The sequence below is a fragment of the Physeter macrocephalus genome, chromosome 11 (genome assembly GCF_002837175.3).
Source record: "Physeter macrocephalus isolate SW-GA chromosome 11, ASM283717v5, whole genome shotgun sequence".
Classification (NCBI taxonomy): domain Eukaryota; kingdom Metazoa; phylum Chordata; class Mammalia; order Artiodactyla; family Physeteridae; genus Physeter; species Physeter macrocephalus.
In genome coordinates, this window is record NC_041224.1 from 148,561,532 (window position 1) to 148,574,053 (window position 12,522).

A 12,522-nucleotide genomic window follows, 5' to 3' on the forward strand; every position below is an offset into this window, starting at 1 on the left:
TAACCACTGCAGGCTGCGGTGCTCACCCCAGGCGGCGAGCCGTACGTAGCAGCCTCTCTCTCGTCTACGTCCTGCGCTGCCCATCATGTCCCTGAGGAGCAGCCTCTCGCTTCTTCTCCGAACGCAAGCGCGCTCAGTCCCGAAGAAGTCCGTCCACTCCGTGGCTGTCATTGGAGCCCCATTTTCACGGGGACAGGTGAGAAAGAACTGGGACCTGGCACCTTGGTGCAGGATTCCCGCCACCTCACCCCCCAACCCCCTCACCCAAGACTGGAGAAATCGGGACCGGTGGGAAGAACGGGGAGGCGAGGAGAGGATGGGGAGAAACGCAGAGGGGACGAGGAGGTGGATTCCCGCGATTGGGCACCGGGAGAGCACGTGGGATTTTCCTCGGTAGAAGGAGGGAGGGGATGAGGGCACCCGGTTTGCCACGTGGGTAGGGGGCAGCGGGCTGGTGGGTTTCTTCGGCCTTACCCCTGAGGAGCGAGAAAGTGGTGGGTTCCGCTTGGGGTGATGGAGGAGAGGAAAGGAGGGAGAGGATTTCATGGAGGGGCTGGAAGAGGAGAAACCGACCAGAATCCCCGGTGGAAAATTGAGGGAGGAGAGGTTAAAGAGAGGGACCGAGGATTTAAGGCTCCAGGGTCCATTCTCAGAAAGAGAATTAACTGGAAGGGAAATTGGTGCTTGCCTCTCTAGCGGCGGGAAGACGGAAGGGGCTGTTTTGTTCTCTCTTCAATGAAAGAAACCTGCAGTCGTGGAGAGGTCACTCGTGGAGAAGCCAGGGCTCGACGCTGGCCTGCGACACGTACACCCAACAGCCAGATTCTGACTTGGCTCAGCCCTTTCCTCTGTCTTGCCTCCACTTGCCCTTCCCACAACGAGGGGCTTGGAAGGTTGATCTGAATCCAGTGATTGTTGTTTCTCCTCCTTCCCTGCAAGTGTTTGAAATGACCAGACCTCAGGTGAAAAGAATAAAAGGAAGGGCTGATGCTGTCACAGGTTTTCAGAGGGATCTGTTGGGAACTAAGTATAGCATTGCAGACTTCTGTATTTTTGTGAGCTAAAGTGGCCTTATTTTCTAGTCATCTTCCCTCATATCTAACTGTGTAATTTATCTTACAGAAAAGAAAAGGAGTGGAATATGGTCCCACTGCTGTAAGAGAAGCTGGCTTGATGAAAAGGCTCTCCGATTTGGGTAAGTGGCTGGAGTTTAGAAGTCTGAGGGCTGGTAACACGCCAGTTCAGAGTCTTATTCCCTTATATCCAGGAACTGCACAGCGTCAGCGGTGTATCTGGAAAGCGTTTCCCATCCTCCCTTGGATTCCACATGCAGCTTAAGATCTATGGAGGAGTCTTCAGGCAAAGTCTTCTTGCAATACAGAGCCTGTGTGGAAGGCAAGGAGGCGGAGTGAGGCAGGGCCTGGAACAAGCTGCCAGTGACTACAAAGTGGTGCTGAGCATGCTGGCTCTCACTGCCACTGTGCAGTCAACCTTTCCCCAAAATTCTAGCTTTCCTAACTCAGTCAGAGGTCCTTATGATTCATCCGTCTAACCAGTTTCCTCTCTTCAAGTCATTCATTTCCTCCTTAGGTTTAAGAACTTTCTATTACTGTAAGCAGAGCCTTAGGTCCGTTTTCTCCAAACTTCCCTGATTATGAAAATCACTTGGTTTACTTGTGAGAAAGAGAGATTCCTAGGCTTCTCAGTGGATGAGTCTGGTTTATTGGCTCTGAGGTAGGACCCAGACACGTGCATTTTCACAAGCACCCCAGGTAATCAAAAGTAACGTTGCAGTCTTGTAATCTGGATAGTACTCTAAACGTACAGAACCAGAGGTAAATGCAACCCAAAGATAAATGCCATTTATATAGTAAAGGAAAACCTTTTTAGTAACAGGGTACCAAATTCCAACACCCTTATGGTAGGAAGGTTCTTATATCTAACCCAAATGTTTCTAGCTGCTGTTCAAGGCCATTTCCTCTATTTTATTAGGGCCATTCACATATCTCTTCTGGAGCTATAAAGTGCAAAAGGCATGGCAGTAGGGAACTATAGGTCCTGGATATACTAATACAGAATCTAGGTGAACTACAAATCCCCTACCCGTGCTTGCTTTGAAACCTCCTCTGCTGATCATTGAGCCCATTCCAGGGGTGGGTTATCTCCCTCTAAAACAGGAATAATGAAGTCACCGTGTGTCTTCCATACACCTATGGTTACATATGGATGGGGTGTCTTGATTTGAATACTCAAACCTTTCCTGTTAAATAATAAAGAGACCCTACTGAAGAAGGAACTATAATTAATCACTTTAATAATTCTCCAAGTTTACCACCAAAGATGAGAGATAAGACTTACACTTAATGTGTCACAGGTTACCTAATGGGAGGAAGTTTTCTCCCCTCCCCCCGCTTATACATGAAGATACTGTCCCTTTAAATCTGCTGTACACATTCTTTTTAAAAGCATAATTTTACACTGAGGGAAAGCAATTTCTGCTAATCACTATTTTTTAATACCTGGTAATCCTGCAGCTCATCTGATAAACTGAGCCTGGCTTTGCTCAAATTGCCTGCTCATTGTTCTATTCTGTCTGAAGAGACTTCTGACTAGATTCAATTGTAGCCTCTTACACAGGGGACATTAATAATATCCAGCTGAGGCTGCTGAATGAGGGGGAAGGGTACATTTATAAGCAGCTTCTCTTACTCATGCTTTGTACACCTCCTTTCCTGCCACAGCTCCTGGTATTTTTCCACTCCAACCTGGGGAAGCCATTCTCCCTAAAATTCCACTCCCTCAAATACTTCCTGTGCAAATCTCCAAACTCAAGTGATGATGAAGCTTCAGTTTATTTGGTCTCCCCTTTAATTTTTTTCAAATAGTTTTAGTTTTACAATTTATATCCTTACCCTGTAGCCGAATGGCAGCGCGGTATCACCAGCAGTCTGAAACAGAATCTCATTGCATATTAATAAGATTGTGGCACTCAGCAGATTTCCAGCATGTGGTTTTGGCTAATCTCCAGAAATACGTTGGAGAAAAATACCAGCAGAAGTTTCAGTTGCTCTGTTCTGAAACAGCACCAAGTAAGCAGCATGGGTCAAATTTCAAGGGAGAGAAGACCCATGGAAAGGTAGCTCATAAATCCCTTTGTGCCTTGCCTTCTGTCCTGATGTCACAGGCTGCTGGTGTTGCCATGGCATCAGTTATACTTCCTGTTCTCTAGAACGAATATATTTGCCTTTGTCTGGTTTTTTTTTTTTTTTTTTTTCCCTTTCCCTGGGCTTAGTAAGGACACTCAATGGTTCATCTCTCAGGTAGCCACTTATTTTAGTATATAAAGAGAGCCTGAGAAAAATGAAGAAGTAATTGCTCTGGCAAGGCTTAGTTGCAGTGCCTCTGCTCATGATTCTGGTTAGCTCTTATAGCCACGGTTAATTTGCCCTTTTTTCTTCGGAAGTAGGATGAGTGTTCTGTGGGTAAGATAGTTATATAAACAGTTTGACGTGCCTGTCATTGTAATCATGGTAATTTGACCCAGCTGTGGTACTGAAGCGGTGACAGCCTAAATGAACTGTATTCCCGTGACCAGCCAAGGGTCCTGGAGTTCAGGGAGCCATATGGGAGCTATTCTGGTTCCCCTCAACTAGGCTAGGGACATTTATTCTTCTCCATTTGGTGCTCCATGAGATAGCAGAGCAGGCAACTCTGGTTGAGACCCAAGAATCTGGTCTGCTTCAGCAAGAACCAATAGAGAGTCTGAGATAGTTTAAACATAGAGGTATGAGAGCTTTTCGTTTGGAACAGATTGATAGGGGAGTGCAGGCGTCTGTATGTGCTTTCAGTGTTTGGTAGAGAACAGCAGCCATCACAAATTTAGTTTTATGATAGTGATGCTTCAGCCTGGCTCCCATCCTACCATCACACTGAAACTACTCTGAGTAAGCTCACTGATTTGTCAGCCTCTATTTTGCTGGACCTCTCTACTGCACAACTGACCACTTTATTCCTGAAATATTCTGTTAGTCAGGACACTACTCTCTCCTGAGACTCCTCTCCATTGCCTGGTCCTTCCTGGACTCCTTTTTGGGATCCTCCTCTTCTTCCCAGCCCTCAAATGCTCATGTCCCCAGTGTTCCACCAGCTTTGTTCTAAGTAGCCTCATCTCACTGTCACAGATGTCTTAAACTCTACAGGTTCAAAACAAAATTCATTATCTTCTCCCTCAAATCTGCTTGTCTTGCTGTCTTCCCATTGTCTGTTTCACACTATCACTCATTATCTAGTTACTCAAGTCAAACTCCAAGACCATCAGAATTCTTTTGTCGTCCCTTTTGTTCCTTACTTCTGATCACAAAGTCTTGTTGACTTCTTTTCCTCCTTCTAAATGATTAGAGTCCTTTCCCGTAATGGCCCTGCTCTAGTTCTGTCCTTCTCACACACAGATCTAATTTTCCAATAATGACGTGTCCCATTTTGCCTACCTCAGTTCATTCTTTACTGCCACCAGACTGATCTTTCTAAGACTATTTTTCTCCTTTGCTTAGTCTTTCCATGGCTTTTTACAAGCATCCATGCTTCTCAGTGTTGTCATTCATATACCATCTTTGCTGGCTTGCCATATTATTTATTTTGGTGTTTTTCTTTAAATTGGCTTTAAAGCTTTATACTTTTAAAATGTAGCCTGCCCCTACAGTAAACAATGAAATCTCAGGCTTGTGCTAGATGCATTTTTCTAATACATTTTCATTTTAATAGTTTTACATTTTGGTATTTGACCTTCAACCACTGGTGGTATGTGTTCCATGCTTAACAACCAGTAAGACAGATCCTCTATAATTTGACCCTCTTCTATCTCTTTAGACTTCTCTCCATCCACATTCCACCTCATTGTGTTGTAACTGGGGTTGTGGGCTCTTGACCTAGGCTCCACCAACAGAAACACCCACCCTAAACCTTGTCTTGACATTCTGGAAGAACGGGCAATAAAGAATTCATCCTGTAATGGGCAGTTGTGGCGGCCTTTCTAGCAGTAGCTTCTGTCCAGTGTCAGTGGGATCAGCCATGCAAGCTGCAGTGCTTCCTTTTCCTAGTAGTGGAGGTGACAGCAGCAGTGGTATCTTCACTGGACCAATCTGCAGTGTGACTTTTGGGGCCATTATTCCTGGCAATGTGACCTTTAAACCACATTTTGGTCCTCTTAAGATGATTCTGGGAGTTACCCAAATTGAAAAAACTGCTTTTCTTTAAATTAGCTAGAAAGGTTTCTGTTGCTTGCAGCTTAAAGATCCTGACTGATAAATCAGTTTATAAATTCCAGTGAGAAATTACCATGTGGATTGGAATATGCAAAGCCCTCTCTCCCCAGGCCCTTGAAAATAAATTCTTATTCTTTTGTTTGCTTTTTTTCCCCTAGTACTTGACACAATCTTCTTGTATGTTAACACAACTCATTAGGTTATGCTTTCTTTGGTCTTTAGTTAATCTAGGAGTATGTTTTAGTCCCTTTGGGTTTTAGCAACTCCTTGTTCTCTTGGTGTTCTGATTTTTGAACTATCATGTTCCTTAATACAACTTCTGAAATAGCAGCCTAAAACCTTTTTTTTTTTTTTTTTTTTTTTTAGTTTTTTGGCCACACCACACAGCATGTGGGATCTTTGTACACTGACCAGGGATCAAACCCGCGCCCCCTACATTGGAAGCGTGGAGTCTTAACCACTGGATCGCCAGGGCAGTCCCAAGCCTAAAGCTTTAATTTAAAACATCTTCAAGTTCTAGGCATGCCTGACTATAGTAAACAGACCTACCTTAATGTGTTACGGTGATTTAATTTCACTTTCAATGTTCTATATCTTAAGCATGGTGGAGGTTACAGTACTACATATATCTGCCAAAACTCATTGCACTTAAAGTGTCAATTAATATAAAGTATGCATTAAAGCTGTTTAAACATTTTCAGGTTTATTTTTTCTTAGCAGCTTTCAGTCACTAAAAACTATAACAAGTTCATTGTTTGTATATATTCAAAAAATTTGAGCACTACTAAGCTTTAGGTACTAGGAATACAATAGTGAACAAAACAGAAATACCTGTTATCATGGAACTCTCATTCTAATGAGGGGTGGCTGGAAGCAGATATAAGTAAAACATACAGTATGTCAGATGTAATGAGCGCTATAGAATAAATGAAAGCAAGGGATAGGGGGATAGGGTAAGCATTGCAGATGTAGGTAGGAGGCCTCACTGAGAAGGGGTCATGTGAGCAGACCTTTGGGAGGTAAGGAAAGGAACCATGTGCATATCTGGGAGAAAAGCATTTCAGGAAGAGGGTAAGTGCAGTAAGTAAAGTGCAAAGACCCTGAAATAGAAAAGTGCCTGGAATGTTCAGGGAACAAAAAGCTGTTCCTGAGGTTTTGCCAGTGGTTGTCATGTGGGAAGGGGAGGGCCTTTCTACACTCTTATCTCCAGTTTTTCAAGAAAAGCCAGAAATCTGGGTTTTTACGGGAGATTTAAGAAAAATGTGATATTCATAAAATGGAGTATTGAGCCATAAAAAGGAATAAACTGCTAGTTCACATTACAAAATGGATAAACTTTGAAAGCATTATACTGAGTGAAAGAACGCAGAAGACCACATATTGTATGAATCCATTTATATGAAATGTCCAGAATAGGTAAATCCATATAGAAAGTGATCAGTGGTTCCCAGGGGCTGGGGGGAGAGGGAATGGGGAGTGACCGCTAATGGGTACTGGTTTCTTTCTGGAGTGTGATAAAGCTTTTCTGGAATTAGTAAGTTGCTAATGCCTTGGCAAAAGCATACATCATTGATGAACCTGAATATAGGCAAATCTATTATAGATGTTATCGGGATTTGGCAAATTTCAATATAACCATATCTTTCCTGCTTAGAAGAAGGCAGCAAAGAATTTAACTTACATCTTATATTTCAAAGTTGTTTGATATCTAACATTTACTATGTTCTAGGCGCTGTGCTAGGTTCTTGCTATTATGTGAATTTTTTTTTAAACAAAGTTTGGGATTATCCATGCATTTTATTATTTTTTTTAAATATTTGCTTATTTATTTGGTTGCGCCGGGTCTTAGTTGCAGCAGGTGGGCTCCTAAGTTGCGGCTCAAGCGCTCCTTAGTTGGGGCTCACCGGCTCCTTAGTTGTGGCATGCGAACTCTTAGTTGTGGCATGCATGTGGGACCTAGTTCCCTGACCAGGGATCGAACCCTGGCCCCCTGCATTGGAAGCGTGGAGTCTTATCCACTGCACCACCAGGGAAGTCCCTATTATTTGATTCTTAAGAGCAAATTATGACACCCATTAGGATGACTAGCATCAATAAAACCCCAAAATAACAAGTGTTGGTGAGGCTATGGAGATATTGGAACCCTTGTGCACTGTTGGTGGGAACATAAAATCATACAGGTACTGTGGAAAACAGTATGGAGTTTTCTCAAAGTTAAAAATAGTTACTAGATGATCTACAAATTCTACTCTGGGCATATATCCAAAAGAATTGAAAAGTAGGGTTTCGAAAATATATCTGTACACCCATATTCACAGCAGCGTTATTCACAATAGCCAAAAGGTGGAAGCAACCCAAGCGTCCACTGATGGATGAATGGATAAGCAAAATGTGGTACAAACATACAATAGAATATCAGCCTTAAAAAGGAAATGACATATGCTATAACATGGTGACCCTTGAGAACATTATGTTAAGGGATATAAGCCAGTTGCAAAAAGACATACTGTATGATTCCACTTATGAGGTACCTAGATTAGTCAAATTCATAGGGACAAAGTAGAATGGTGGTTCAGGGACTGGGGAAAGAGGAATGGAGAGAGATGGTTTAATGGGTAAAGAATTTCCGTTTTGCAAGAAAGTGTTCTGGAGATGGATGGTGGTGATGGTTATGTAACAATGTGAATGTACTTAATACCACCTCATGGTTAAGATGGTTATTTTCATGTGTATTTTACCAAAATTTAAAATGAAAAAGGAAACACTTAAAAATAAGTAAGAATAGAATATTCTAAGAACAAGGAAGGTCACTTGAGGCTGTAACTTCTTAGGGACATAATGCTGTAGGCTTGAAAATTTTTTTCAACTTGTTATTTAGCACATTGTTCTATAAATAAAAGCTGAGAATGGAAAAAAGTAAAGTATGGCCTGAAGGTCATACAGTCAGCAGTAGAAGTAGTTGAGAACCTCATTTCTTACCATATACAATCTAGCCCCTCAATTGGTGCAGTCAGCTGCCTTCTCAGCTCTTACCATGGTTGAAGAAACTGAGTGGCACCATCATAAAGGTAGGGTCTCCAACTTCTAAAAATCCTGTTTCTCATGATGGCTATTTCAAATCTGTACCCATAATCGTCCTGTTTTTCCAACTCAGGTATGAACTCCCTAACTTCTAGCTCTTCTCCCCATCATCCCCCAGTGAGTTGTATCGACAAAGATGCTATTACACTGTCCTCAGAGGATGAGGTATCCAGTCCTGCCTGTATTAGGTAGGTACAATTGCACGTGATAAGAGCCCCAAATAAGCGGTTTTAGAAAAATAGTTCACTCTCTAGGAAATAGTCTAGAGAGAAGTCCAGAACTGGTTTGGAGGCTCAGCTCCTTGAAGTTCAGTTCCTAGATTCTTATCTTGCTGCACTACCAGCAAGGCCTCTATCTAATGGTCCCAGTTGGCTGTGGCCTCATTTCTGGCAGCAGGATGGGAAAATAAACCAACAAGCGGGCGAAGGGAGAACTTGTGCTTTCCCTTAAGGAAAGTTCCCAGGACACTGCTGCAGGATACCTCTGCTTATCCTTTTGGCTCCAGTGGGTCACATGGCCACAGCTAGTTGGAAGGGAAGACAGTGAATTTAGTCTCTTCTAAGGGGTTGTGACCTAGCTAAAATCCTCTGTGGAGGAAGGGAAGAGCAGATATTGGACAAGTGGCTGTCAGCCACACCATCTCCCTGTGCTCTAGATCCCATCACTTCTTGACTCCTGAGGGTTCTTGTTCCAGCACTTAGCCCTTCTCTCCCCTTGTTTCTCAGCGCCTCTCTAATAACCTGTCCCCTCAGTAAGTAAGTGCAAATCTTGCCCACCTCCCATCCCCCTGTGCCGTATGTAGCCTTCTAGCTCTTGTCCAGTTATTTTGTTTCTCTTCAGAAACAAAATACCTGGCTTCCCCACTGCCTTTTCACAGGTCAGCTTGCTATAATCAGGGGTCCTGGGCCATCATTGCAACGAAACTGGTTTTGCTGAGGTCTCTGACCTCCTACTTTTTAATATGGTGGACGCTGCAGCATTCACATTTGACACTATTAACCATCCTATTGAAACTGCCACCACTCTCTTCTGATTTTAATTCTTCGGGTTCCTTTGCTAGACCCTCTGCTGCCTACGCCTTACATTTTAGTATTCCTCAGGGTTCTGTCCTTGACCCTCTGCTTTATGCTGTCTCAGTTGGCAATTTGTCCATTTCCACGGCCTTCCTGTTACCTGTATGCTGATGCCTCCAGAGCTTTATCTCCAACACTTATTCCCCCTCCCTCCCAGCTCCAAACCTGTATACCAGCTGGCTTCCATGTATCTTCTTAACTTTTTATTACAGGAGTGTTCAAACATAAGAAAAGTAGAGCGGTAACATAATGAATTTGATAGCTATCACCTAGCATCAATTATATCTGGCAAGGTTTCTCACCCCACCTCCATACCTTTTGAAGTAAATCACAGACATCATTTTGTTTCATCTGCAGATATTTCATTATATATCTTCCAAATACAAGAATGCTTTAAAACTTAACTACAATACCATTATCACACCTAAAATAATTAATATCAAATACCAGTATTGGGGAAATATAATTTTAAAAAATCTCCCATCTGAGAACCTATCCACAAAGGTGGTAGAGAAGGAAAACAGTTTATTATTGAATAAGCATTAAATCGGGCGATCTGATAAAAGACTGCAGAGACAAATCTTACTCTTTTCTATAGCCAAGCAGGTGCAACACAATCCATGTTTTCAGAGATTAATAGTTAGTCCTCCAGTTAGAGGACTTTGATAGTTGACCTTTTGTCACACGTAGCTCATCCTAACTTTATCATGGAAATTGGAGTGATTACCAGTTAGCTGACTGGCTTTATCTGGAGGGGAAACAAACTTCTCAAATCTTAAAGCGGGGAGGTAGTTTTTTGGAAAATTGAAGCAAGGGGCCCACCACTCATACCCATAGAACTGGGAGGTTGGGGCCCTAGATGTTTGTATTTCAAAAAATGGTTCCCAAGTCCTTGAGGAAACATTCCTGGGTTGTGAGGCCTATTTAGTCATTATAAAGATTACGTACATGTGAAAAGGACAGAGAAAGAAATTCTGAAACACAAGGGAGGAGAGAAGTTTTTACCCTTATTTTCAACAGAGATAATTAAGTCTATTTTCAACTTGTATCTGCCCTTACACCAGTTAATGTTCACATTGCCCGACTGATTTACACTTTTTGTGTTTATTTTTTTTACAGTTTGAGTTTGGATCCAAATAAGGTCTGTATTGTTATCTCGTAAGTCCTTTATAGGTCCCTCCTGTTTTCTTCCTTCTTCCTTGCAGTTGATCTGTAGCAGAAACTAGGTCATTTGTCTGTAGAATCTCTCAGCTTGTATTTTGCAGATCACATCCCTGTGGTATCCTATGACATGTTCTTTGTCCTCTGTATTTCCTGTCTACTGGTTATTGGATCTAGATCCTTGGTCAGATTCAGGTCCAGTTTTTTCTTTCTGGCAGTTCTGCTTCGTAGGTGGTGGTATACACTTCCATCAGAAGTGATGTCATCAGCCATTGAACACTGCCTAGATTTGAGCCATTAACTTGTTTCCACGTATTATCAACAGGATAGTCTCTAACACCCCAATGTCAGAGTACCCAAAACTGAACTTAACCATCATCTCCACTCCCTTCCAATGTGGTTTCTCATCTCTGATGGTAGCAGAGCCAGAAAGCTGGAGGGCAAACCTTTTCTCTCTCCTCCACACCCCTCTAAGTATTGCTGGAATCTTGTCAGTTCTGTCTGTCTTGTCTTTACAGCCCCTCTGGGAGCTGCTCTTCTGCAGGCCAGGCCATTTTCCAGAGGCCACCAGATCACTAGATTAACAGTGTAGTTTTTTTTTTTTTTTTTTTTTTTTTTTGGCTGTGTTGGGTCTTCATTGCTTCGCACGGGCTTTTGTCAGTTCTGTCTGTCTTGTCTTTACAGCCCCTCTGGGAGCTGCTCTTCTGCAGGCCAGGCCATTTTCCAGAGGCCACCAGATCACTATATTAACAGTGTAGTTTTTTTTTTTTTTTTTTTTTTTTTTTTGGCTGTGTTGGGTCTTCATTGCTTCGCACGGGCTTTTCTCTACTTGCGGCAAGTGGGGGCTACTCTTTGTTGTGGTGCGCAGGCTACTTATTGCAGTGGCTTCTCGTTTTGGAGCACGGGTTCTAGGTGCGTGGGCTTCAGTAGTTGCAGCACGCCGGCTCAGTAGTTGCGGCACGCGGGACAGTGCAGATTTGTCACCTCCTGACTTGAACCTTAGTAGCTCCCTGCTGCATTTAGGACCTGGGCCCTGCCCCCTCCTCCTTCCTCATCTCTCTGCAGTCCTCCCGGATGGACCCTGGGCATTGTTCTGTAGGGCTGAAAGTATTATGTACTTCTGCTTGGCAAGCCTTTCCCCTTTCTGGCTAAAACCTTCAGGATTCGGGTACTGATTCTTCTGAGAAGTGCCCTTGGCTCATCCTGGGTCTGAGTCAGCACCTTCCCCTGTTCCCATCACACCCTGTGCACAGCTGCATCATTGCAGTTTGCACCGGCCTGTGCTTTCCCTGCCTGTCTTCTGACCAGGCTGTGAGCTCCCTGAAGGCTGCAACCACGTGCACAGTGCGTGGGCTTTCTCTAGCTGAAGCAAGCGGGGGCTTCTCTTGTTGCGGAGCACGGGCTCTAGGCTCGCGGGCTTCAGTAGTTGTGGCATGCGGGCTCGGTAGTTGTGGCTCACGGGCTCTAGAGCGCAGGCTCAGTAGTTGTGGCGCACGGGCTTAGTTGCTCCGTGGCATGTGGGATCTTCCTGGACCAGGGCTCAAACCCGTGTCCTCTGCATTGGCAGGCGGATTCTTAACCACTGCGCCACCAGGGAAGTCCCCCAAGCTCTCTTAATAGTGAGGGTGTATTCCTATAATAGGTGTGGTAATGCTAGGATTTGAAGAGAAGAAAGCATCTTTTTGGCCCCCTCCTCCACCCCAAGAAGCCAGAACCACAGAATAGGAAAAGAAGTAGAAAATACCTTCCTGTGTGACCTGAGAACTGAGTCACAGCAGGGTGTGGCATTGTGGTTAAGGCTTTCAGAGAATTGGTGTTCCAAGTGAAATCGGCCATGCCTTTATATTCTTTTACAGGGAAGGTAGAAAATTTGAACTGTATGTGACAGCTGGGCTCCTTAGGAGCTATTTCGATGAGAAATCAGTGGGCCTGTGTATGTTTGCTAC

The 12,522-nt window shown here is 43.6% G+C and overlaps 1 protein-coding gene across 1 annotated transcript in view; it reads left to right on the forward strand.

The window, feature by feature from the left end:
- The window catches only part of ARG2 (arginase 2), a 26,584-nt gene continuing 14,062 nt past the window's right edge, over nt 1-12,522 (forward strand). Inside the window, exons 1-2 of the mRNA XM_007121860.2 lie at nt 1-196; nt 1,123-1,195. Coding sequence (XP_007121922.1) covers nt 86-196; nt 1,123-1,195 — 184 coding nt within the window. The 5' untranslated portion in view covers nt 1-85. The remainder of the gene's footprint in view (nt 197-1,122; nt 1,196-12,522) is intronic.